Source organism: Erinaceus europaeus, chromosome 16, assembly GCF_950295315.1.
Source record: "Erinaceus europaeus chromosome 16, mEriEur2.1, whole genome shotgun sequence".
NCBI classification, from domain to species: Eukaryota; Metazoa; Chordata; class Mammalia; order Eulipotyphla; family Erinaceidae; genus Erinaceus; species Erinaceus europaeus.
In genome coordinates, this window is record NC_080177.1 from 12178565 (window position 1) to 12206151 (window position 27587).

The 27587-nt window shown below is 51.4% G+C and overlaps 1 protein-coding gene across 2 annotated transcripts; it reads left to right on the forward strand.

Annotated features, from left to right (window-relative positions):
- MAP1A (microtubule associated protein 1A) lies at positions 1–27250 on the forward strand. 2 transcript variants are annotated; one of them, XM_060174532.1, is made up of 7 exons: positions 1–239; positions 3024–3125; positions 15459–15541; positions 15823–15963; positions 16661–24914; positions 25026–25246; positions 25689–27250. In XM_060174532.1, the coding sequence occupies exons 1-7, from the start codon at positions 14–16 to the stop codon at positions 25842–25844; spliced, it is 9183 nt and encodes a 3060-aa protein (XP_060030515.1). In that variant the 5' UTR covers positions 1–13; the 3' UTR covers positions 25845–27250. The 2 variants fall into 2 exon arrangements, with proteins under 2 accessions (XP_060030515.1, XP_060030516.1); XM_060174533.1 differs by lacking the exons at positions 1–239; positions 3024–3125 and adding an exon at positions 12618–12720.
- Positions 27251–27587: the final 337 nt, after the last annotated feature.

Genomic DNA, 27587 nt, shown 5'->3' on the forward strand with positions numbered 1-27587 from the left:
CAAAGGAGTTTCCATGGAGACCGAGGCTGGGCCCCGGCAGCCTCGCGGCGTTGCCATGGAGACAAGTGCGGGGCTGGGGTTCCGCAACCCCCGAGCGCAGCCGGCTCAGAACCCCGCGGAGCCGCTCTGCGAGGCCCTAGCCGCACGCTGGGACCCGCGAAAACACTCTTTGCTCATCGTGATCGGGGATATCGGGACAGAAAGTCAGCTGAGGGCCGTGAGGGCCCACCTTGAACAAGGTGAGCCGCTGTCCTGGCTGCGCGCTCGGGACATCCTTCATCCGCGCTTCTCCGCCATCTGCATTCACCTCCCAGAGCATCCTCTATGCCTAGTGTGCACTTGCTGAGGTCTGCGTGCCTTGTTAATCCGAACCATCACCCCTTCTTGCCAGCATCTTCCTTGTTATGCGTCTGTATCCTCACGAATGGCTAATATGCCCATCCTTCCTGCACACCCCTGGGGCGTTCTGCAATCTCCCATAGATGGGGGTGGGGGGCAGATTTCTGTACATGCAGCCCTGGGAGCTACTCTACTGCTCTGCTCACACCCCAATCTTCCGCAGTGGCTCTGGCTAGACTGTCCTAAAAGTCTTCATCAGCCCCTGGAGAGTCCATGTCCCTACCTTTATTTCTTCTTGAGGGTCCCTGAACAGGGTCAGTTGTGTTTTCTGAATGCCACGGATAAATCTCCAATCTCCCAGTGCTGGTGACCAACCTGAGAGAGTGACCTTTGTGGCCACAAGCTCCTCAGTACTCACCCCTCTCGCCCGGATCCTGCCTGTGGCGCAGTGCTGCGGAGCCAGCCACCTGCGGGTTGGAAGCCAGCTGCAAAGGGGTGGGGGCGAGGAGGAGGGCAGAGGAGAGTGTAGCTTCCTATCTAGCAGAAAGGACCAGAAGGGCAGTCCCAGTGTCTGGGATTGTGCCTTTGGGTGCCACTGCTATTACAATGGGTAGGCTGTAAGAAAATCTTTACAAGAAAATTCATTTATTACCAAATTTAGCCTCAATTATTTCTTTTTTAAAAAGATTTGTTTTATTTGTTTCATATAAATAAATGCAGGAGGTTGGTGCTGTAAAAGAATGAGCTATCTCCCTGCACCCTCACTGATGTTTTTATTTACTTATTTTCTTACCAGAGCCGTGGTTTATGACTGTGTGGGGATTATGGCTTAAGGAGAAGGGAGGGCATCCTGAGGGGAAAGTTGCAAAAACCTATAGCTATTCCTACATGTCCTGTATACTTTGCAGTTAGATGGTGGCATAGTAAAGGGAACCTTGAAAATGTAATTTCTAGCAGAGAAGAGGGACACTTATTATGGACAGTTTTTGAGGTACATTAAGGAAATGAGGTACTTCTTGAGCAATTGATCAATCACCTGCTAAGCAAAAATCCACTCTTTTCTCTCATTCCCCCTTCTGTAAGCCCCAGCCTCCTTGCTTTCCGAAGTCCAGGTTCAGCTCCCTACACAGTCATAAGCCACAGCTCTGGTAAGAAAATAAATAAAATCACTGAGGGGCCAGGGCACAGCTCATTCTGTTGGAGCACCAACCAGCATGCCTGAGGTCACAGTAGAGTTTCACATGGGAGAGAAGATTCAGAGAACCACACTAGAACATATGGCGCTAGGGCTCTAACCAGGAGTCTCAGACATGCATGTTCTGTATCAGAACAGCTGCTGAGCTATTTCCTTCAGAGAGCTAGCTACCTACCTTTCTTTTAAAAACATCAGTGAGAGGGGGCTGGGGTGGGGGGTAGTGCAGCGGGGTAAGCACACCTGACAAGGACCCGCATAAGAATCCGGGTTCGAGCCCCTGGCTCCCCACCTGTGTGTGGGGGGTCACTTCACAAGCGGTGAAGCAGGTCTGTAGGTGTCTATCTTTCTCTTCCCCTCTCTGTCTTCCAGTCCTCTCTCGATTTCTGTCTGTCCTATCCAACAACAAAGACAGCAATAACAATGATAATAATAATAATAACAATGATAAACAACAAGGGCAACAAAAGGGGAAAAAATACCAATGTGCAGGCACTGAGCCCCAGCGATAACCCTGAAGGCAAAAAAAAAAATGAGAATAGAGTGGGGAGATACCATAATGGTTACACAAAAAGACTTTAATGTCTGAGGCTCCAAAGTCCCAGGTTCAATCTCCCACACGAGCCCTGGCTCCCCACCTGTAGGGGAGTCGCTTCACAGGCGGTGAAGCAGGTCTGCAGGTGTCTATCTTTCTCTCCCCCTTTCTGTCTTCCCCTCCTCTCTCCATTTCTCTCTGTCCTATTCAACAATGACGACATCAATAACTACAACAATAAAACAACAAGGGCAACAAAAGGGAAAATAAATAAATATAATAAAAAATCACAAAAAAAAGAAAATAAGTAAATAAGGACATCAGTGAGGGATCAGGGAGATAGCTCATTCCATTATAGCACCAACATGCAAGCCTGAGGTCTCAGAGGCTGTAGGATCAGCCCCCAACACTATCTTGGCCAGAACTGAGCAGTGCTCTGGTTCTCTCTCCCTCCTCTCTCATTGTCACTCATACAGTATACAAACATTTTCTTTTTACATAACCACCGTGCTATCTCCCCATCCCAGAAACAAATATATTTTTAATTTTTTATATTTATTTATTTCCTTTTTTGTTGCCCTTGTTTTATTGTTGTAGTTATTATTGATGTCATTGTTGTTGGATAGGACAGAGAAAAATGGAGAGAGGAGAGGAAGACAGAGAGGGGGAGAGAAAGATAGACACCTGCAGACCTGCTTCACCCCTGCAGATTGGGAGCCGGAGACTCGAACCAGGATCCTTATGCTGGTCCTTGTGCTCCGCACCACATGCACTTAATGCACTGCGCTACCGGCCAACTCCTGAGACAAATATTTTAAAAATGACATCTGTGAGGCTGATCGTGGTGATTGCCTTTATCTCCTTCTTCTCCTTCCCCCTTCTGTGAATTTGGAAGCACACCTGAAGTACAATCCCCCAGCTTATCTAGAACCCTCTTTGTTTCTTTTTCTCTCACAGGGATTCTCTCCTGGAACATTGACTTGTCATCCTTTGACTTGAATCAACAATTGAGACTCTTCATTACTCGGCATCTAGCTCACTTCTCCTCAGATGTCAAAGGTTAGAACTAGTGTCATTTGTCTTACTTAGTCTTTTGGGTGCGAGCTGGCCGCGGGAGAGCAAGGGTTCAATCTCCCTAGAACTGGCCTTGCCAGGAGATTTGGCTTAGGAAGAAGGGAGAGCTTCCTGAGGGGTAAGTTGCAAAACCTCATAGCTATTCCTACATGTCCAGTATACTTTGCAGACAGATGGTGGCGTGGTAGAGGGAACCTTGAAAAGGTATTTTCTAGCTGAGAAGAGGAACACTTATTATGGACAGTTTTTGAGGCACACTGAAGAAATGAGATACTTCTTGAGTGATCGGTCTATCACCTACTATGCAAAAAATTCACTCTTTTTTGTGTCCCCCTTTCTGTGAACCCCAGCCTCTCTGTTTTCCTTTTCAGAGACCCCTAAACCCTTCACTGACCTTTCCATCCCCTTGTATAGCACTTCCCCTCAGGCTCCACAGCGTACAGGTCACATTTCAGGGCTTCTGTTTCCTCCTTTGCTATGGCAAGCTGGTGTCCAGAGTAGAACAGAGCAGAAAACCCTGACCCCAAAGGCTGATGAGCATCGTCAAATCCGGTGTGAAAGCAGGATCTCCTGCATTTACTGCTGCATGTGGTAGTCACCGTGTAAGGTATGTCTCTGAGATCAGTTTGTAGAATGCACTTCTCCATTCTGCTGGATAACAGAAAAGGGCTAGGGACTTGAACAAATATTTTAGAGCTCCAATCCCAGGCCAGTATTTGTGGGGACAACTATAGAAAGTACTGTGTCCTGTTATTAAAGTTCTGTGGGGGCCAGGGGGCTGGGTTAAGTACACATAGTATGAAGTACAAGGACCCACTCAAGAATCCCAGTTTGAGCCCCTGGCTCCCCACCTGCCGGGGTGGGGGTGTCGCTTGTTAAGCGGTGAAGCAGGTCTGCAGGTGTCTATATCTTTCTCTCCCCCTCTCTCTGTCTTCCCCTCCCCTCTCAATTTCTGTCATATCCAAAAAATAAAACAAATTAAAAAAAATGACTGCGTGAGCAGTTAATTCGTAGCACAGGCACTGAGTCCCAGCGATAACCCTGGAGGCAAAAAAATAAAGTTTTGCACATCTGCTTATACAATGATACACCGATCCATGTGCTAGTACCTCCAAGGAATATAAAATTCATCTAACTCAATTCATATTTTTCTTTTTTTTAATATTTATTTAATTTATTTATTCCCTTTTGTTGCCCTTGTTGTTTTATTGTTGTAGTTATTATTGTTGTTGTCGTTGTTGGATAGGACAGAGAGAAATGGAGAGAGGAGGGGAAGACAGAGAGGAGGAGAGAAAGACAGACACCTGCAGACCTGCTTCACCACCTGTGAAGCGACTCCCCTGCAGGTGGGGAGCCTGGGTTCGAACCGGGATCCTTATGTCGGTCCTTGTGCTTTGCGCCACCTGCGCTTAACCCGCTGCGCTACAGCCCGACTCCCCTATCAATTCATATTTTTTCGATTGACACCAGGGTTATCTCTGGAGCTCAGTGCCTACACTACGAATTTACCACTTCTGATTTAAAAGAACATATTTTTAAATTGTATTTTAATGAGAGACCTACAGAGAGAAAGGTATAGAGTGAAAAACCAGAGCACTACTCAGCTTTTGCTGATAGTGGTACTGGGGATTGAACCTGGGACCTCTAGGCCTCAGGTGTAAAAATCTTTTGCATAATCATTATGCTGTTTCCCTAGCTGCCTTTTTTTTTTTTTAATCTGATAGGACAGAGAGAACCTGAGAAGGGAAGGAGAGACAGAGAGGAAGAGAGACACCTACAACACCACTTCGCTGCTTCTGAAGCTTTCCCCTGTAGGTGGGAACTGGGGCCCATAATTACCATCCTTGCCCATGGTAACATGTGTGCTCAACCAGATATGCCACCACCTGGTCCCCTGAATTCATATTTTTAATTGCTAATTATTTTTTTAAAGCACTAGGAATCCACTGCTCCTGGAGGCCACATTTTCCTTTAAAAGTTGTTGTTGTTTGATAGGACAGAGAGAAACTGAAGCGGGCAGGGGGAGGTAGAGAGGGAAAGAGAAAGACAGACAACTGTAGACCTTCTTTGCTTCTTGGAAAGCATCCTCCCTGTACGTGAGGACTGGAGGCTCAAGCCGGGTCTTTGTGCATCGTAACCTGTGCACTTAGCTGAGTGCACTACCACCTGCCCCCCTGAATTCATTTCTTTTTTCTTTTTTCAAGTTCAGCAGCTGTTTTTTATTTTTATTTTTAAGTTATTTTATTGGATAGAGACAGACAGAAATAGAGAGGGAAAGGGGGACATAGAGGAGAGAGAAAGAGAGACCTGCAGCAGCACTACTTCACCTCCCATGAAGCTTTCCCCCTGCAGGTGGGGACTGAATTCATACCTTTTTTTTTTCGGTATTTATTTATTTATTACCTTTTGTTGCCCTTGTTTTTTTATTGTTGTACTTATTGATGTCATTGTTGTTGGATAGGACAGAGAGAAATGGAGAGAGGAGGGGAACACAGAGAGGGGGAGAGCAAAATAGACACCTGCAGACCTGCTTCACCGCCTGTGAATCGACTTCGCTGTAGGTGGGGAGCCGGGGGCTTGAACCGGGATCTTGTGCTTTCTGCCACCTGAGCTTATCCCACTGCGCTACCACCCGACTCCCTATATCTTTTTTTTAATATTTATTTATTTCCTTTTGTTGCCCTTGTTGTTTTATTGTTGTAGTTATTGTTGTTGTTGTCATTGCTGTCGTTGTTGGATAGGACAGAGAGAAATGGAGAGAGGAGGGGAAGACAGAGAGGGGGAGAGAAACACAGACACCTGCAGACCTGCTTCACCGCCTGTGAAGCGACTCCCCTGCAGGTGGGGAGCTGGGGGCTCGAACTGGAATCCTTATGCCGCTCCTTGCGCTTCGCACCACCTGCGCTTAACCCACTGCGCTACCGCCTGACTCCCATATTTTTTTTTTAAGATTTAAAAAAAAACATTTTATTTATTTATTAATGAGAAAGATAGGAGGATTGAGAAAGAACCAGACATCACTCTGGTACATGTGCTGCTGGAGATTGAACTCAGGACTTCATACTTGAGAGTCTGATGCTTTATCCACTGTGCCACCTCCCGGACCACTTTTTAAAGATTTTTAAAAAGTATTTATTTATTTCCCTTCTGTTGCCCTTGTTGTTTTATTGTTATAGTTATTATTATTGTTGTTATTGATGTCGTGTTGGATAGGACAGAGAGAAATGGAGAGAGAAGGGAAAGACAAAGAGGAGGAGAGAAAGATAGACACCTGCAGACCTGTTTCACCACTTGTGAAGCGACTCCCCTGAAGGTGGGGAGGTAGGGACTCGAACTGGGATCCTTACGCCGGTCTTTGTGCTTTGAATTCATATCTTATATAGATAAATCTCCTCTCCTTCTCTTCCTGCTCCTCCTGCTATTTGTGAGATCTTGGGTCACTTCCCTGATCACCAATTCCTCTTGAGATGTTTCTAGAGCAAAGAAAAAAATGGCTAATATAACTAATGCTCCGTTATCTGAGGGACATGTGAAGCATTTAAAAAATGTGAGGCTAGCATCTTCATAAGACGGCTGCCTGTGAAGTTAGCCACTTACTGTTTTGAGCCTGCCTTCTATTTAGAAGCACTCACATCATGGCTTCTCCTGTTAGCACTGGTGACTGAAAATGAGCAGTTTTACTGTTTACTCCTCCTAGGAGATTTGGTGCAGAGCTGGAGAAGGGAAATGACAGAGAAGGAAACTAAAGATGGAATTGAAGTTTGGAGATTACTTCCTGATGTTAATAATTCACACCACATTCTCTCATCTTGCCTTTTTTTACTTTATTTTTTATTAGTGATTTAATAATGATTAACAAAATTGTAAGATAACAGAGGTACAATTCCATACAGTTATCAACACTAGAATTTCATGTCCCATCCCATTCATTGGAGGTTTCCCTATTCTTTATCCCTCTGGGAGTGTGGACCTAAATTCTTTTTTTTAAAAAATATTTATTTATTCTCTTTTGTTGCCCTTGTTGTTTTATTGTTGTAGTTATTATTGTTGTCGTCATTGTTGGATAGGACAGAGAGAAAGGAGAGAGGAGGGGAAGACGGGGGTGGGGGGGAGAGAAAGATAGACACCTGTAGACCTGCTTCACCGCTTGTGAAGCAACCCCCTTGCAGGTGGGGAACCAGGAGTTTGAACCGGGATCCTTATGCTGGTCCTTGTGCTTTGAGCCACATCCCTTAACCGGCACACTACCGCCCTACTCCCCAGACCTAAATTTTTATGGGGTGTATAAGGTAGGATGACTGGCTTCTGTAATTGCTTCTCCACTGAGTCCTAATCTTGTCTTTTTGATTAGTGAGAATTAAGAATAGGTTGCTTTCTGGAATGATGTAAAAATGAATAGAAATCAAACCAAATACATAGTCTTTCTTCAAATTAAGTTGTGGGTGTGCCTCTTCTGAGGCACCTCTTAGAAATAAGCCCTGATGGGAGTCGGGCATTAGCGCAGTGGGTTAAGCGCATATTGCACAAAGCGCAAGGACCAGCGTAAGGATCCAGGTTTGAGCCCCCAGCTCCCCACCTGCAGGGGAGTCGATTCACAGGCAGTGACGCAGGTCAACAGGTGTCTGTCTTTCTCTGCCCTCTCTGTCTTCCCCTCCTCTCTCCATTTCTCTGTCCTATCCAACAACGATGACAACAATAAAACAACAAATGCAACAAAAATGAATAAATAAATATTGAAAAAAGAAATAAGCCCTGTTATATAAAGACCTACTAGTTCTTTTCAATATAATTGTTTTTTTATTTATTTTATTCCTTTTTGTTGCCCTTGTTTTTTTATTGTTGTAGTTATTATTGATGTCGTCATTGTTGGATAGGATAGAGAGAAATGGAGAGAGGAGGGGAAGACAGAGAGGGGGAAAGAAAGACACCTGCAGATCTGCTTCACTGCCTATGAGGGTGAACCTGGGGGGCTCAAACCGGGATCTTTACGCTGGTCCTTGCGCTTTGCACCATGTGGGCTTAACCTGCGGCGCTACCGAACGACTCCCATAATAATTGTTTTGATGGTGCCCTAAAGGAGCTTAGGGTCACACATCCAAGATCAGGACTTACTTTAGTTAACTAATTTTTTTCTTTGGTGGTGGAGGGGGTGAGGCATTGGACATCGTCATGGTGACCTGTCTGTGTCCCTGGAGAATAGAGGAGAATTTCCTGGAAAAACTCACATGGCTCAAGACAGCCACAGCTCCACCCCTGCTGGCTCCTCTGTCAGCTGTCCCCATAAACAACAGTCAGCCCAGAGCAGCTGCAGACACTGCCCCTCCCTTCAGCTTCACATTAGGGGAGAGGCTGCTGGGATGGGCATAGGAGGATGTGCTAGTACCTTCTGATTTAATCCTATCTGCACAACCCAGGGAAGGAGCTACCACCCTTCTCGACTCTTCTCTGAACTTAGACCAAAATATGGAGAAAGAGGATGAAAATATACACTGCAATGACCAGGCGTGTGAATCATTCCTAGCACTTCCTCACTCCATGCCAACACACACCCACTAGGGAGTGACCCTCTGATGGAGAGTCAGGGGCCCAGCTCCTTCTAGTGGACAAATCTGGTAAAAAGCTTTACAAGGAGAATTTTGCATCGAATCTTCCAGAGATGCATTGGAGTCTTCCTCCTCTCTCTGCAAAGAGACTGAAGCTTCTAAGCTAATAAAACAAACTCAGAAGCAATTAGTGGAAAACTGAGTTTAAATAACACTGACATTTCTACCACTGGACATTGATAGAAAAGACATAATTTTTTTTTCTTCTTCTTCTAGGGTTATCTGTGGGGCTTTGTGCCAGCACTATGAATCCACTGCTCCTGGTGGTCTTTTTTTTCCATTTTATTGGACAGGATGGACAAGACAGAGAAATTGAGAGAGGAGAGGAACATATAGATGGGGAGAAAAAAATAGACACCTGCAAACCTGCTTCACCACTTGTGAAGCGACCCCCCTGCTGGTGGGTTGCCAGGGGCTCAAACTGGGATCCTTGCACTTTGCACTAAAAGTGGTGCTTAACCCAGTGCACCATCACCTGATGCCCAAGTGAGAACTTCTATAAAACACTGGCTGGGGTTGGGGGTAGATACATAATGGCTATGCAAACAGACTCTCATGCCTGAGGCTCCAAAGTCAAAGTTTCAATCCCCTGCACCACCATTAACCAGAGCTGAGCAGTGCTGTGGTAAAAAAAAAAAAAAAAAAAAAACAGGCTGGGATTGAAGGCTTTCTGTTGGACTCTCCATTACTATGGAGAGCTACCTCTGCAAATATGACAGCCATTCTGAATTAATATAGCAGCTCACTGGTCCCACCAACTGGAGACCACATTTCTGTCTCAAAGGGAAAAGCAAGGACACAACAGTATCTTAAGTTCCTTCCTATAGGCATCTCTAGTTCTGGGTTTACATGGGGATGGAGCTGGTGTGTTCTGAGATTCTAATTTAGAATACCCCTGCTTGCCTAGGTAATCTCTCATCTCATACATCTCTCACAAACGGGAGACATATTTCTAGTGGCATTTTAAATGTTTTCCTTTTCCCCTTCAGTGATTTGTGCATTGCAGGCTTAAGAACGTTCTAAGAATGAAGTACTTTTTCATCTTTTTTTATTTTTTACTGGGGGATTAATGGTTTACAGCAAATTCTCTCTTAACTTTTAAAAAAAATAAAATCTTTATTTGTGTATTGGATAAAGACAGCCAGAAATTGAAAAGGAAGGGGGTGAGAGACAGCTGTAGCCCTGCTTCACAACTTGTAAAGCTTTTCCCCCTGCAGGTGGGGACTGGTGGCTTGAACCTAGGTCCTTGTGCTTTGTAATATGTGTGCTCAACCAGGTCCTCCACCACTGGACCCCCCCAGCAAAACACCCCCAGTCTAGGTCCTCCTCCACCATCCTGCACCAGGACCTGAAAGTACCTCCCACCTGCCCTTTACTTTGGTGCAATACATTTTTCCATCTTATGCCATTTAATTCTCACAGCATTGTTGGAGGATGGTATTAATGTTATACTTATTTTATACTTCATTCTATGCATTTCAAAAAATTCACTCCTTTTTAAAACTTTTAAAAAATATTTATTTATTCCCTTTTGTTGCCCTTGTTGTTTTATTGTTGTAGTTATTATTGTTGTTGTCCTTTTAAAACTTATTATTTTCATTTATTTCACATTAGAGAGTTTCAGAGAGAGAGAGAGAGAGAGAGGGAGGCTAGGGCGCCAATCTAGTATATACAACACAGAATCTCAAACCGGAAGCCTCAGTTTATCTTCCTGGCTGCTTAACTGGCTTCTTCTTCTTTTTTAATTTTTCTAAATATTTATTTTATTTACTCCCTTTTGTTGCCCTTGTTTTTTTTATTGTTGTAGTTATTATTATTTTTTTTGATATCATTGTTGGATAGGACAGAGAGCAATGGAGAGAGGAGGGGAAGACAGAGAGGGGGAGAGAAAGACAGACACCTGCAGACCTGCTTCACCGTTTGTGAAGGCTTGTGAAGTGACTTCCCTGCAGGTGGGGAGCCAGAGGGGGCTCAAACTGGGACCCAGTCTTTGTGCTTAACCCACTGTGCTACTGCCAGATTCCCTAACTGGCTTCTTTAACAGCATGATTAACGAAATGGCAGAGGCAGGTCTCAAACCCAGGATTTCTGATCTCACTTTGTGCCCAAGTCTAGGCCTTTCCCTCTTCTTTGGCATCTCACTGTTTCATTGCAGCAGAACCTAGGCGTACAGGGGTGCATGGTTGGCTATGGTAGATGGCTGCTCAGAGGGGTGAAGGCTGCAGGAAACCTCCATACTAAGTTGAAACCTTGTTCAGGTTGTGATTCTTGGTAGTAACAGCTGAGAATAAGTGGGTCCTGCATTGAGCTGGAAAATGGTGTATTTGTTCTCAAGCCAAATGCCTACTCAAGTTTCCTTCTTAGCACACTGCAGAGAGCCCTTGAAAGCCTAAAGGAGCTAGAAGATTTGAGATGGGAAGAAATAAGACCTATCAAGTTGCAGAAGGGATTTTTGTGATGCTCTGCATTCAGCCTGGTTTGTGTTGTGTATCTCTGCAGATGGCCTTCTCTCTCCAAACAGAGCTGTTGCCATGTTGCTGCTTCGCATCCCAGCATCTGAGCGAGAATTCCTCCCCCTCTGTTCTAAAGCCTTTCCCCTCCCCCTCGGACTGGTGACTCAGCTCCTCCTCTCTTCTGGCTGCAGTTAGTGGGAGATGGAGGATGCTGAGAGCTGAGACTATTTTGGCTTCTCTGACCTTCAAAAACAGCCCTTGGGAGCCAGGGGCAAGGGTGGGGCTGGTGCTGGGGTATGAGTGGGTGGATGTCAAGGCAAGAAAAGCGAGAAGAGTTGGCCAGAACCCGGAGGGATCCCCGGAAAGGAAGAGGGGAGGGAAGGACTGACCCAGTGAGGGCACCAGCATCACTGGGTCAGAACTAAGTGCAAGAAGGCTCCAGATCTTCCCAGAGAGGCTTAGAGCACACCACTGAATCCAAGACAAAGGGGAATAAGGTCAATATTGGCAGGCTAAAAAAAAAAAAAAAGACATCAAAGAGACATAGACAAGGACATAGGCAAGGAGAGAATAGGGATCTGCCACTCTACTTTTTTTTTTTTAATTCAAAGAATGCTTTGTCACGTTTAATAATTGACCTATAGTAAAAAAAAAAAAAAACTTACTTGGACTTAAGACTATGGTGATCTTCCTGCAGTCCTTGCTAACTCACTGAAAGGCAGGATGGGTTATCTCTTCATACTCAGTGCCCCAAGTATCAGTGCTGCGTTGGCACAGACCTGTCTGTGACCCCCAGGGTCCTTGTGGCCCACCTGAAATGGGCTGATGCCCATGTGTCTGCTCCATGACTTGAAGCTACTCTCTCACCTAAGATATCTGCCCTCCCTTTTGCAGCTGTGGCTTAGAAGCCAGCGGAACTCCAAGCTTCCCCAGCCTTCTTCTTAAACCCTCTGCTCACTCCTCCTTCCCTTTGCTTCCAGCCCCCCAACCTCTTTGTCTCCAACGACTTCAGGGATTGAAGGTCATTCCTGGGTCTGAGGGAAAAGGCAGCAGATGGTTCCAGAGAGAGGGAGGAGGGTCCAGACGGCCCAGACCTCCTGTGTATCCCCCCACCCCACACACACTGTGCACCCTTAGTGTGGGTAAGTTGGTCTTTTGACTAGAGCTGAAAAACTACTTCTGCACTGAACAGGGCTGGGGGAGAAGAGCCCTCTCTCCCTTCTCTTCCTCCCCCCTTCCCCAGGCCACCCTGGCTCTTTCAGTTGCAAGCCTGCTCCGGGGCACCCCCAGAACTAGGCAGAAGCACAGAAACACTGACCTTGTGAAAGGCAAAGAAACAGTTAAGTCTCGAGTGCCTCGTCATTGACCAGCCCCTCTTCCCCGCCCCGGCACCGCCCTCCCGCATCCAGCGCCCCCCCCCCCCACTCCCCACCCCCCGCCCCAAGTGCCGCAGACTCTTTGCTGAAGCTGCGGGCTGAGGCCGGAGCTGCAGCCTCCATGCGGGGCTCCCTCCCACACCCCAGGGTAAGAACCCACCCCCAGCCAAAGGGCTGGGCGCGGGGGGGGGGGGGGTTGAGGGGGATGCTGTGATTGGGAGGTGGGATAGGGTCACTCGGAGTTAACATCTGTTGTGTCTGGAGCTGGGCAGGTTGGAGGAACAGAGAGGGATGGACATCACTGGCTGCGGGGTGGGTGGGGATCCAGAACCAAGTGGAGATTCTGGGGGTCCAGGCCGTGACAGTCCCCCTTTCGGCCTGCGCTGGGCAGCCGCGGAGGAGGGTGGCACTGGTGCTGCCTGGCAGCCTGGGGTGCTGGAAAGAATTGGGGGGCACGTCTTTGGGCAGGGACAGAGGAATGGGAGGGAAAGGCGGGTGTTGTGGGCATGCTCCTCCTGGGAGGGTCTCTGGGTGTCAGCTGCCCGGTGGCTCAGCTGCTCCCATCTGGGAGTGGAGGGTGGGGGGTGGGGAGCAGGATGGCGAGTTTTTTTGTTTTTTGTTTTTGCAAGTAAGGGAAGGTGGGGGACAGTGTGGGAAAGAAGGGAGAAAAGGGTCCTTGAGACGTGGCACCAGCCTCCTCCCGGCCCTGCCTCTGGGTACTGGGTCCTCCACACCCCAATTCCGGGAGACTGGTTTGAGACTGGGGCTCTAAGCCCCCCACCCCGCTACCGCCCGGGCTTTCTTGCATGTTAGGATTGAGTATACTGTTTCCCGGGAGCTGCCCTGCACCTCCATGCTATCAACTACCCCCCCACCACACACACGTTCCTGGCCTCGGCCCCACCCCCCCACTCCCCTAGGCCGCTCTTCCCAAGATGGGGGCTCGCACGGAGGAGGTTTCTTCTCCCTCTCTGCCCCCCCCAACCCCCATGCAGAGGCAGCCAAGAAAATGACTTGTCATGCTGGGGTGGGGGGTGGGGGCGGAGCCGGAGCCGGAGCCGGGCTTAGCGCGCACACTCGCTCACACTCACACACTGCGGCAAACTGCAGCTGCCGCCGCTGCGGAGACACCTGCCCGCGCCGCCCCCACCCGCCCTGGCCTGGGGTGGGGGGTCGGGGTGGGGGCTGGCCAGCAGAAGAGAGAGAAACCCGGCTTTCTAAACCCAAGCCTGAGTAGGAGGGGGTGCAGGAGGTAAGCAAGGAGATTGCAAGTCAGCCCCAGGGTTTACCTGGAGGGGGGAGGTGTGGGGGGTGGCACATGGCTTCTGTTCCTTAGGGAAGGTTTAAACCTTGTCTTAGAGACAAGGTTTAAACTGGATCAGAAAAGTGAGTGTAATCTTGGGACTGGGGACTATGGTAGGTGGGTAGATAGTTCTCTTGGGATCTCAGATACGTGACCTGTGAGGTGGGGTGTGATGGGGTGGGGCGGGCAGGAGAAATGGCCCTTCTGAATCTGGCCTGTTCTGGCCTGGCTGTTCCCTGAACCTTGACAGCCCTGTTCAGCCCGTCTCTCCCCGCCAGTCTAGTCTCCCTCTCAGACTTCCCTCCTCTGCTCCTTCAGGCACTGCTCACCCTGTGGAGGGTTTGAGCGTCTCACACCATCCACTACAGCTCATCTCCTCTGCAGCTGTCACTGTAGCCCTGATCCCAAGGACACCACAGAGTTTGACAAAGGCCCAGTCCCCAGGCTCTTGTTGCCCCAACCTCAGAAAAGGAAGAGCTGAGTCATGGAAGAGGGTCTGGGGTAGGGGGGGCAGATTATGAATATCCACTCCCCTGGCCATCTGCTCTACTCTGTAAGGTACACAGAGGTACACACATCTCCTCTCTGTGGCCACTGGGAAAGGCCTGAGCAGGGACCTGGCTTGCCTGCCTCTTTCGCTGATGCAGTCCTTGATGTCTCCTGTCTTTCTCTGTGGTCTGGGAAACACTCTGTGAAACCCATGCTCCCTCCTGGGTTTGTTTCTTCCTTGTGACTCCCAAGTTATTATCTTCATGGCAGAAGACCCACAGGAGAGGGGCAAAGGTGAGAGAAGAAACTACTGGTCACGCAGGCTGGTTTGTGAGGTAGTGAACCAGACCTCTTCAGAGCCTGGGGACAGGACGTTGAAGTGGGAGAGGGAGCTCTGAGTCCTCTGGGGGTGGGAACAAAATGTGTGTGCGCTCATGTTTGTTACTGTAGGTTGGGCCTCTGAAAAACCAGAGAACGGAACGAGAAGTTATAGTCCTATTTCTATTCTTTGAATTATAAAACCCTGAGGGTTTAAATAGATGGGGCTGAGGCACTGGGAATGGGAGTTCTGGCCTAGCACGGGAGATTGGCTGGGAGTAGGGGGGGGGTGGAGATGTCTCTAGGCGTGGGCCTGGAAGCTCCCATCTTGTCTGCAGACACTATGCTGGCATAAAAGCCCAGGGCAGAGGCAAGCGGGTGAGGCAAGAAGCATAGTCCTGGGAGCCCTCCCTCCAGCTGAGTCCTCCCCCTATCCCCAGGCAGCACCAGGAGCCTAGTGACCCAGAGGGACAAAAGCTTCTTTTCAGCAGGGCAGTCTGGGGCAGGGGGGTGGGGGGGCACTGGGGGGGTAGCGGATGAAGGGAGGGAGAAGACATCCAGTACAGAGCAGGGGAAGAGGAAACCATGGAAGGAAGGGACTAGAGGAGCCAGTCCCTAGACTTCATTCAGAAATGTCAGAATCTAAGGAGATCCAGGGTTCTCTTCAGCCCCATTTTCGGAGAGAACATCCTTTTCTATCCCCTCGCCCCCACACAGTCCCTCTCCATGCTAGTGCACACCTACATCTGTGTACAAATCCCCTCATCTCTCCTCAGGCCAGAGGACTCTCTCCCATCAGAGTGAAGTCCTCGAGACCGTCATCCTGGTGAACCCCAGTGCCGACAGCATCAGCTCTGAGGTAAGGCCTTGCCAACAGGACCTGCTATTATAAGTGCTGTAACCCAACCTTGCTTCTGTGAGACCAAGAATTCCTGAACTTGACTTTGAACCATCCCCCCCCCCCCCCCCCGCCACCATCTCAGCTACCTTTCAATATCCAGCTGCACTCAGGAGTGGAGCTACCAGCTGAGTGGTGCCTGCAGTTCTGGGGGGGGGGGGGGCTGTGAGGGGCTGGGGAAATGACACCAGGAACCTTCATGCCTTTGCCTGGGTTTCCTCTACCCCCAACTCACATTCTAGGTTCACCATCTCCTCAGCAGTCCATCAGCTCACAAACTCCTCATCTTGAGTGGGCAAACTTTAGAGCCTGGGGGAGACCTCATCCTACAGAGTGGCTCCTACTCCTACCAAAGCTTTGCCCAGGTCCTGCACCACCCGGAGGTAAGCTGCATGTCTGCTGTCTGGGAGGAAGGGCAAATGGGGCAGGGCTCTAGCTGGTGGAGGGGTGGGCAGGATCTGGGAAAGAGTATTTGTATTGCTGAATGGCTGGGGACCATGGTAGGAGGGGAGGAGGTTACCTTGGATAGAGGTAGAAATCCCACAGTGTGAGTCTGAGACAGTGGCCTGATCAAGCTTCTTCTTCTTCTTTTTTTTTTTTGAGAATTCTATTGATATTTTTAATCTGTCTACATACTCTAGTTTAGAGACTTCTTAGCCATATGTAGTCCACTTAAAAGCCCATCAGAGGCATCCTTCATGCCTGTTAGAATGTAACACTCTAACACTTCTTTCTGGTTATTGGCCTTTCTTTCTTTTTAAAAAATATTTATTTATATTTATTTTTCCCTTTTTGTTGCCCTTGTTGTTTTCTATTGTTGTAGTTATTATTGTTGATGTCATCATTGTTGTATAGGACAGAGAGAAATGGAGAGAGGAGGGGAAGACAGAGAGGGAGAGAGAAAGATAAGACACCTGCAGACCTGCTTTACTGCCTATGGAGCAACTCCCCTGTAGGTGGGGAGCCAGGGGCTCGAACCGGGATCCTTACACCAGTCCTTATGCTTTGCTCCACGTGCTCTTAACCCTCTGCACTACTGCCGGACTCCCCTGATTAAGCTTCTACTGCTCCTTTCTCTAGATTGCCCAATTGCTCAGCAACAGAGACCCTGGGATCCAAGCCTCTCTCACCGTGTCCTGCTTGGGGGAGGGTGACTGGAGCCACCTGGGACTCTCCAGTTCCCAAGAGACCCTGCACCTCTGGCTAAACCCTGAGCCCACACTGCCCACCATGGATGGCGTGTCTGAGTTCTCAGAGTACGTCTCTGAGACCGTGGACGTGCCATCCCCCTTCGACTTGTTAGAGCCCCCCACTTCAGGGGGCTTCCTCAAGCTCTCTAAGCCTTGCTGCTACATCTTCCCCGGGGGCCGCGGGGACTCTGCCCTCTTTGCCGTCAATGGCTTCAACATCCTGGTGGACGGCGGCTCCGATCGCAAGTCCTGCTTCTGGAAGCTGGTGCGGCACCTGGACCGCATTGACTCGGTGCTGCTCACCCACATTGGGGCGGACAACTTGCCGGGCATCAATGGGCTCCTGCAGCGCAAGGTGGCAGAACTGGAGGAGGAGCAGTCCCAGGGATCCAGCAGCTACAGCGACTGGGTGAAGAACCTCATCTCCCCTGAGCTTGGCGTCGTCTTCTTCAATGTGCCTGACAAGCTGCGGCTGCCTGATGCCTCCCGGAAGGCCAAGCGCAGCATCGAAGAGGCCTGCCTCACGCTGCAGCACCTGAACCGCCTGGGCATCCAGGCCGAGCCTCTGTATCGCGTGGTCAGCAACACCATCGAGCCACTGACCCTCTTCCACAAGATGGGAGTGGGCCGGCTGGACATGTATGTCCTCAATCCAGTCAAGGACAGCAAGGAGATGCAGTTCCTTATGCAGAAGTGGGCAGGGAACAGTAAAGCTAAGACAGGCATCGTGCTGGCCAATGGCAAGGAGGCAGAGATCTCGGTGCCATACCTGACCTCCATCACAGCTCTGGTGGTCTGGCTCCCAGCCAGCCCCACGGAGAAGATAGTGCGTGTGCTTTTCCCAGGGAATGCTCCCCAGAACAAGATCCTAGAAGGTCTGGAAAAGCTCCGGCACCTGGACTTCTTGCGCTACCCTGTGGCCACGCAGAAGGACCTGGCGTCTGGGGCTGTGCCTGCCAACCTCAAACCCAGCAAAATCAAACAGCGAGCAGACAGCAAGGAGAGTCTCAAGGCCACCACCAAGACAGCTGTGAGCAAGCTGGCCAAACGGGAGGAGGTGGCCGAAGAGGGCGCCAAGGAGGCCCGCTCTGAACTGGCCAAGGAGTTAGCCAAGACAGAAAAGAAGGCAAAAGAGGCATCTGAAAAGCTCCCAGAGAAGCCTGCCAAGCCCGAGAGGGTGAGGACCGAGTCAAGCGAGGCACTGAAGGCAGAGAAGCGAAAGATGATCAAAGACAAAGTGGGGAAGAAACACCTGAAAGAAAAGATCTCAAAGCTGGATGAGAAAAAGGACAAAGAGAAAAAAGAGATTAAGAAAGAGAGGAAGGAACTCAAGAAGGATGAAGGGAGGAAGGAGGAGAAGAAGGACATCAAAAAAGAGGAGAAGAGGAAAGATACCAAGCCTGAAGTCAAGAAGATTTCCAAGCCAGACCTGAAGCCCTTTACTCCTGAGGTTCGGAAGACCCTCTATAAAGCCAAGGCCCCTGGAAGGGTCAAAGTGGACAAGAGTCGGACTGTCCGAGGAGAGAAGGAACCGATTTCTGAGCCCCGGACACCCCCAGCCCAGAAGGGGGTTGTCCCACTCCCGACAGTCAGTGGGCACATGGAACTGGCCCTTTCCTCCCCCGAGGACCTCACACAGGACTTTGAGGAGATGAAGCGTGAGGAGAAGGCCTTGCTGGCTGAGCAAAGGGACTTAGGGTCAGGAGAGAAACCACTCCCTCCAGATATGACAGAAGAGACTCCCACAAGCACAGTTAGCCAAGGAATACCACCCTCTGTCACAGGACTGGAACAAGAAGAACCCATGACAAAGGAAAAAGAGTTGGTCCTGGATGCTCCCCAGGAGCCGAGTGGCAAAGACAGAGGCCCAGACTCCGGGGCTGAAACCAAGGAAGAGAAAGAGACGTGGGAGGAAAAGACTCAGAAAGAGACAGAGAGGCAAGAGCTGGAAGCCAGAGCTGAAAGTGAGCCTGAGATGAAGGAGGATGTGATTGAAAAGGCTGAGGTGGAAGAAATGGAGGAGTTGCACCCTTCAGATGAGGAGGAAGAGGAAGAGACAAAGGCTGAGAGTTTTTACCAGAAACATAGACAGGAAGCCTTGAAGGTCACTGCAAGGGGCAGGGAGGCTCTTGGAGGCCGGGAACTGGGACTCCCGAGTAAGGTCCCTGAGAAGGAGACCTCATCTTTCCTTAGCAGTCTGGCCACACCTGCAGGAGCCACTGAGCATGTCTCTTACATCCAGGATGAGACAATTCCTGGCTACTCAGAGACTGAACAGACCATCTCTGATGAAGAGATCCATGATGAGCCAGAGGAACGTCCAGCTCCACCAAGGTTTCCTGCAAGTACCTATGACCTCCCTGGGCCCGAAGGCTCTGGTCCCTTTGAGGCAAGCCAGTCAGTGGACACTGCAGCCCCTGCCACCTCTAGCAAGGGTTATGCAGCACCAGAGACTGAACTCACCTATGCCCCCAACATGGTGGCTGCCCCTTTGGCTGAAGAGGAACATGTGTCCTCAGCCACCTCAATCACGGAGTGTGACAAGCTTTCTTCCTTTGCTACATCCGTGGCTGAGGACCAGTCTGTGGCTTCACTCACAGCCCCCCAGACAGAAGAGACAGGGAAAAGCTCCCTGCTGCTCGACACAGTCACAAGCATCCCCTCCTCCCGCACCGAAGCCACTCAGGGCTTGGACTACGTGCCATCAGCTGGTACCATCTCACCTACATCCTCGCTGGAGGAAGACAAAGGCTTCAAATCACCGCCCTGTGAGGATTTCTCTGTGACCGGGGAGTCCGAGAAGAGAGGAGAGATTTCAGGGAGAGGCTTGTCAGGTGAGAGAGCTGTGGGAGAGACAGAGAAGACTGCAAAAAGAGAGATGGCCGAGAAACTTCACAGTGAGTATGGGACCCCAATGTTTGGTGCCCCCGGGCACACCCTACAGCCAGGGGAAGCAGCCCCTGCAGAAGCAGAGGAGCGCTGCATTAGCCCAGATGACAGCACAGTGAAGATGGCCTCTCCTCCACCATCTGGCCCACCCAGTGCCACCCACACACCCTTTCATCAGTCCCCAGTGGAAGAGAAGTCTGAGCCCCAAGACTTTCAGGAAGCAGACTCCTGGGGAGGCACTGTGCATACACCAGGTGTAGGCAAGGAAGAAGCCACAGAGGAGACAGTCAAGCCAGCGCCCAAAGTAGTAGGTATCCTCGAGGAGACAGGAAAGGTGTCCCTAGCCAAGAGCCCCCAGGTGCAGGAAGCACCCCCCAGCATTATTGGGGGACAGACTGGCTGCACCATCCAACTATTGCCAGACCAGGACAAAGCAATTGTCTTTCAGACTGTGGAAGGAGAAGAGCCCACAGGCTTAGTCCTGGACACAGAAACCCCTTCCACAAGTTTGAGGACATCAGTTCAAGAACCTGGTGAACCTCAGAAAAATGAGATGCCCCAAGACCAAAGCCTCTCTCCTGACGATGCTGAGTCCCTCTCTGTCCTCAGTGTGGTTTCCCCAGACTCTGCCAACCAAGAGGCCAGCACCAGGTCTCCCTCTGTCGTGACAGAACACCATCTACACAAAAACCTTTGGCCAGAGGCCTCTCCAGAAGATACCAGGTCTCTTTCTCTTTCAGAAGAGAGTCCCAGCAAGGAGACCTCTCTGGATATCTCGTCTAAGCAGCTCTCTCCAGAAAACCTTGGAACCCTCCAGTTTGGGGAACTAAACCTTGGAAAGGAAGAAAAGATTCAAGTGAAGCAGGTTGAGGACACTGCTCTCCACTTAACCCCTGGGCCCCTTCTAGAAATCCAGGCAGCCACAGTGTCCCCTTTCACAGAGGGGACCCCTGGGTACTCTGCACAGGCAGACATCCCAGATGAAGGTCATGATAGAAAAGTACCTGTCAGCTCCTTCTCTCACTCTCCACTGTCAGGTGATGGGAAACTCTCACCCGGAGTGATCACAAGCCCTGGTGAAAACATCCTGACATCTGAGAGCTCCTATGCCAAGAGTCCTGAGTCTTTGCCAAGTTCAGTCATGGAAGACATTGCCATGGAGTGGGAAGGTAAAGCTCCAGAGTTGAGAGACAACACCCTGGAGCAGAAGGACAAGGGACCTGAGCCAAAGGGTGAAATCCAGCCACAGAAGGACAAAACTCTGGAGCAGAAGGATTTTGTCACTGAACAGAAGGACATAGCTGGTCATCAGGAAGGGGAGACTCTGGAGGAAGAGAGCAAGGTTGTGGAAGAGCACGATCAGGCTTTCGAACAAAAAGGCAGGGACTTAGAACCACAGGACATAGTCCTGGAACAGGAAGACAAGACCCTGGAATCAAAAGACAAGACCCTGAAACAAGACAAGGTTCCAGAAGAGAAAGGTGAAGCCTTCGAACAAAAACTCAGAGACTCTGAATATCAAGGTAAGACCCCAGAGGACCAAGTGCCTGAACTGAAGGGCAAGGCCTCAGATGAGACAGACAAAGCCCCTGAACAGGACAAGGCTCAGGGACAGAAGGAGAAGGCCTTGGAACAAAAAGATACAGACTTAGATGAAAAAGACAAGGGCCAGGAACAGAAGGACCAGGTCTTAGAAATGGAAGATCAGATTGTAGAACAAAAATACTGGGCCTTAGAACAGAAAGATAAAGCCCCGGAACAAAGCAAAGCTGTTGAACAGAAAGATAAAGATCTGGAAGAGAAGAACAAAACTCAGGAGCAGGAGAGTCCAGTGCAGGAGGATAAAATGATGAAACCAAAGGAGAAGAGTCTAGAAGAAAAATCCCCAGAAAAAGCCAAGACTGCAGAGCAGAAGGAAGAAGCTCTTTTGGAGAAGACCAAAAGCCAGGCGCTGAAAGAGACTCCAGTGCATGAGGATAAGATTCTAGTGCAGGAGGACCAGGAAGAGAAGTTCTGGCAAGAGCAAGATGTGGTCAGGGAGTGGCAAGAAACATCTCCGGTCAGAGGGGAGCCTGTTGGAGAACAGAAAGTGCCTGCCCCAACCTGGGAGGACACCGCTGCTGAACAGGAGGACTGGTACTGGCAGAGCAGAGAGAATGTGACCCTGGAGCAGGACAAGTACTGGCGGGAACTGAGCTGTGAGCGGAAGGTCTGGTTCCCTCACGAACTGGATGGACAGGGGGCCCGTCCTCGATACACAGAGGAGCGGGAGAGCACATTCCTCGATGAGGGGGCAGATGATGAGCAAGAGGTGCCTCCCTTAGAGCATATGCCCCCGAGCCCCTGGGCTCCAGACTTCAAGGGTTTCCAGAAGATCTCCCCACAGAAGGGTCTGGAGGTGGAGCGCTGGCTTGCTGAGTCACCAGTTGGGCTGCCACCAGAGGACGAGGACAGGCTGACCCGCTCCCCTTTTGAGATCATCTCTCCTCCATCATCCCCGCCTGAGGTGGAAGGACAGAGGGTTCCTCCCACCCCAGGACAGGAGAGCCCAAGTTCAGAGCCCAAGTTCATGCCACCCGTGAGGAACGAACCCACCACCCCATCCTGGCTGGCTGAAATCCCACCGTGGGTGCCCAAGGACAGACCCCTGCCCCCAGTACCCCTCTCCCCTGCCCCAGCACCCCCCACACATGCGCCAGAGCCACACACTCCTGCACCCTTCTCGTGGGGCACAGCTGAGTATGACAGTGTGGTGGCAGCAGTGCAGGAGGGGGCAGCTGAGCTGGAAGGTGGGCCATACTCCCCACTGGGGAAGGACTACCGCAAGGCTGAAGGGGAAAGGGAAGAAGAAGGTGGCGTTCGGGCTCCCGACAGCAGCGTCCATGCCTCAAAGGTTCCAGAGGCCACTGAGAGCCACTCCACCAAGCAGCTCGAGCAGACTGAGCCCGAGGAGAGAGAGCCCACACCCTACCCAGATGATAGAAGCTTCCAGTACGCAGACATATATGAGCAGATGATGCTCACTGGGCTTGGCCCTGCATGCCCCACAAGGGAGCCTCCGCTGGGGGCAGCTGGGGACTGGCCTCCACGCATCTCCACTAAGGAGGAAGCGGCCGGCAGAAACACGTCTGCAGAGAAGGAGCTTTCATCTCCTGTCTCCCCCAAGAGCCTACAATCTGACACGCCACCCTTCAGCTATGCAGCGCTGGCGGGACCCACCGTACCCCCTAGGCAGGAGCCTGAGTCAGGGCCCAGTCTCACCCCACCTGCAGTACCCCCCCGTGTTCCTCTCCCCCTGAGCAAAGGCCCAGGATCCCCACTTAATGGTAACATCCTGAGCGGTAGCCCAGAGAGAAGAACCCCATCTCCCAAAGAATCAGGCCGGGCACACTGGGATGACAGCACTAGTGACTCAGAGCTGGAGAAGGGGGCCCGGGAGCAGCCAGAGAAAGAGGCCCAGTCCCCAAGCCCCCCTCACTCCACCCTGGCTGGGCCCTCCACCCTGTGGCCTGCAGGCAAGGCCCATCCAAGCCCTTCCTTAGACCCACACCTGGGTTCTGTCCGACCCAGCCTGGACTTTCCTGCCTCAGCCTTTGGCTTCTCCTCTCTGCAGCCAGCTCCCCGACAACTGCCCTCTCCGGCTGAACCCCGCTCTGCACCCTGTGGTTCTCTTGCCTTCTCCGGGGATCGAGCTCTGGCTCTTGCCCCAGGGCCCCCAACCAGAACCCGGCACGATGAGTACTTAGAAGTTACCAAGGCCCCCAGCCTGGACTCCTCTCTGCCCCAGCTCCCATCCCCCAGCTCTCCTGGGACCCCTCTCCTCTCCAGTCTGCCCCAGCCTGCCTCACCAGCCCTGTCTGAAGGCTCCTCCTCTGAGGCCACCACACCTGTGGTTTCCAGTGTGGCTGAGCGCTTCCCTCTTGGCCTGGAGGCTGCAGAACAGGGATCTGGAGATCAGGTCCCAGGGCTGGAGCCCACTGCTCACAGCCTTTGGGATCTCACTTCTCTGAGCCCAGCACCCCTAGCTCCTGGGGACCCAGCCCCAGCTGCAGCTCCAAGCCTGCCTGCAGACTTGGATGAAGGCACCTTGCCCTGCCGCCTGGAGTGCTCAGATGCAGCCAAGAAGCCCAGCCCCTTGCAGGGTCCCTCTGGAGATGGTGCCAGCAATGGTCCATCTGAAACCAGCCCCAAGCCCCCGGGTCCTGCCCCAACTGAAACCAGCCCCAAGCCCCCGGGTCCTGCCCCAACTGAAACCAGCCCCAAGCCCCTGGGTCCTGCCCCAACTGAAACCAGCCCCAAGCCCCTGAGTCCTGCCCCAACTGAAACCAGCCCCAAGCCCCCAGGTTCTGCCCCAGCTAAGGCGGAGCATGAAGAGGCTGAGGCCTGCCCAGCCTGGGAACGAGGCACCTGGCTTGAGGAAGCCGAGAGAAGCTCCCGGCCTGACACACTGCCCTCCTCTGAGCAGTCACTATGCCCTGGAGGGGCCTCTGGAGGTCTGTCCAGAAGCCTCTCCCCTGACATGGAGGCTGGGCCCCAGGGATGTGCTGCTGAGCCCCAGCCCCACCATGGGGAGCTCTCCCCGTCCTTCCTGAATCCATCTATGCCCCCAACCATGGATGACAGTGATCTCTCAACTGAGGAAGCTCAGCTGGCAGGGAGGGGTGGGCGGCGACGGGGAGGGGGGCCAGAGGGCGCAGGGGGCCCATGCCCTGTGGCTGATGAGACACCTCCCACATCAGCCAGTGACTCAGGCTCCTCACAGTCAGATTCTGACGTCCCGCCAGAAACTGAGGAGTGTCCCTCCATCACAGCTGAGGCAGCCCTTGACTCAGATGAAGACGGGGACTTCCTGCCTGTAGACAAAGCTGGGGGGGTCAGTGGAACGCATCACCCAAGGCTTGGCCATGACCCCCCTCCTGTCTCCCAGCCAGACCCCCGCCCGTCCCCTCCCCGCCCTGACGTGTGCATGGCTGACCCCGAGGGGCTCAGCTCAGAGTCAGGAAGGGTAGAGAGGCTCCGGGAGAAGGAGAAGGCACAGGGGCGAGTAGGGCGCAGGCCGCTCGGCAGGGCCAAGCCTGCTTCTCCAGCTCGGCGTCTGGATCTCCGGGGAAAACGCTCACCCACCCCTGGTAAAGGGACGGCAGACCGAGCATCACGGGTCCCACCACGAACACGCAGCACTCCAAGCCAAGACGAAAAGGATGGACACAGCCCCGTGTCCAAGGGCCTGGTCAATGGCCTCAAGGCAGGACCCAGTAAGTATAGAGGATGAGTTGTGGGCTTGGGCTGGGTGTGGCTGGGTGGGAGAGGGAAGGAAGGAGAAGGTTGCCACAAGTGGTCTATTCTCTCTCTGCTTGTATCCACAGCGGCCTTGGGTTCCAAGGGAGGCACTGGCCCCCCCGTCTATGTGGACCTCGCCTATATCCCTAATCATTGTAGTGGCAAGACCGCTGACCTTGACTTCTTCCGTCGAGTGCGTGCATCCTACTATGTGGTCAGTGGGAACGACCCTGCCAATGGTGAGCCGAGCCGGGCCGTGCTGGATGCCCTGCTGGAGGGCAAGGCCCAGTGGGGAGAGAATCTGCAGGTGAGTGGTGGGGGAGCCAACCAGGACGTCTGATGGGATCTGAGACAGTGGTGGACCACTGTCTGTTCTCCGGGACCAAGTCCATCAAGCACCCTGAACCCCTTGCTTGCTGTCTCATACCTGACACATCCTTTCAAAAATTAATTGATCTTTTTATTGTCACCAGAGTTATTGCTACAGCTCAGTGCCTGCATAATGAATCCACTGCTCCCAGCAGCCTTTTTCCACCTTTCTTTTATTTGGTAGGACACAGAAATTGAGGGGGGAGGGAGAGATAGAGACAGAGACAGAGAGACACCTGCAGCCCTGCTTCACCGCTCATGAAGCTTCCCCCCTGCAAATGGAGACCAGGGGCTTGAATACTGGGTCCTTATGATTAATACGTGCTCTCAGCCAGGCATACCACTCACCCCCCACCTGGCATGTCTTATCTCTTTGCCAGGTGACTTTGATCCCGACTCATGACACAGAAGTGACGCGTGAATGGTACCAGCAGACTCATGAGCAGCAGCAACAGCTGAATGTTCTGGTGCTGGCCAGCAGCAGTACCGTGGTCATGCAGGATGAGTCTTTCCCGGCCTGCAAGATTGAGTTCTGAAAGGGCCCCTCTCCCCTCCCCACACACCTGCTCCCCCAGCTCCCTTAGCAAATGGCTACCGCCTAGTCCTTCCTAGTCCAGGGAGATGGGAGCTGGGGAGCAGGGCAGCGACAGGATGTCTTGTGAGGAGTGGGGCTGGGCTGAATGGGAGGAGTTGTTCTTCCCCCTCATGTCAAAACCAAAGGTAACAGAGACAGGATCGGGAGGGGGCTAGATGGTTGGCACAGGAGGTTACCCGGTACCAGAGAACCCTGGAGTGACACCCTCTCTAGCACTGCCAAATGCTGGTCTTGGGTGGGGAGCAAGATGGGTCTCAGAGAGTAACTTCCTCCTTTCTGGAGGGAGATCCTATCCCAAGCCCCAGGGACCTCTTTATCGTAATCTATTTATTTAGCAACCCAAGGAAAGATCTCCATTAGTAATTTATGTGACCTAGGGGCAGGATACTGTCTGTAAGGTGCCCAGGGCTGTGTCCTTTTCCTCCATCTCCCATCCCCCTACCCACTAACACTGGGGTTCAGCCAGGGGCCTGGGGGCACACCCGCTGCTACACTGTCCCACTGCTTCCCTCTATATCTGAATGTCTCAATCCAAAACTTGAAGCTCTTTTAATCAACAGACTGGTGAGAGAGGAAGGAGATTATCGGTTGCTGCTTCATACCATTTGCATTCAGGGCAGTACCCGGACCAGGCCTACCGGGCAGTGCAAAGGGGCAAGGAGAGCCCAGCCCCCATCCCAGAATTCTTCCAAGCTTCCTGACCGATAGAAATCTTCACCTGCCCACTTGGATTATCCTGCCCCTTTCTCATCCCCTGCTTGGCTTGTCTGCATGTGGTCATCTGCCATGGCCTGGTGTATAATGGGTTAAAAAATAAGCCATTGCCTGACATCCCAACATATGACACCCCAGCAATGTGTGACACTCCCCCCCCAACATTCCACGATGCCATCATGCAGCTGAAATGGGAACACTGGCTGCCTTTCCAGCCTCAAACTCTTGGATAAAGGATCTGGGAAGTGGACACCATGCCAGAGGACTTGGGGAAAATGAGAGGGAGGAAGGAAAAAGAGAGGGGAAGCTGAGGAGAACTGAACTACTGAATGAGATGAAAATAGGCGGAAAAGACCGCTCCAGAAGAGGACCTCGCCCCAAGCAAGCCCATGAGCAGCCCTGCCAGGCTAGGGCTGGCTTGGAAACCCAGACACTGGCTTTTTCTCGACAGGGCTTGGCTCTCAGCCAAATGACTGTGGAAAGCAAAATGAACTTGCCTTGTGTTCTCCCTAGCTCCCACCCTCTGCTGCCTTGCTCTGCTTACCCGCCCCAACTCCTTGCTGTAGTTCTCAGCTGCTGTAATGGAGCCGCCTCCAACTCTAACAATAAATCAAGTTCATTACAGATGCGGCAGCACTGCGTAGGCCTTTTTCTGACTCCACACATTGCTTAGTTGCTAGGCCCTGGCTTCTATCTTTTTTTTAAAAAAAATTAGCTATCTGAAGGTTTGGAGGTCTATTTGTATTTTTTTTTATATTTATTTATTCCCTTTTGTTGCCCTTTATTGCTGTAATTATTATTGATACCGTTGTTGTTGGGTAAGACAGAGAGAAATGGAGAGAGGAGGGGGAGACAGGAGGGAGGGAGAGAAAGAGAGAGACCTGCAGACCTGCTTGACTGCTTGTGAAACAACTCCCCAGCAGGTGGGGAGCTGGGGGCTCGAACCAGGTTCCTTACGCTGGTCCTTGTG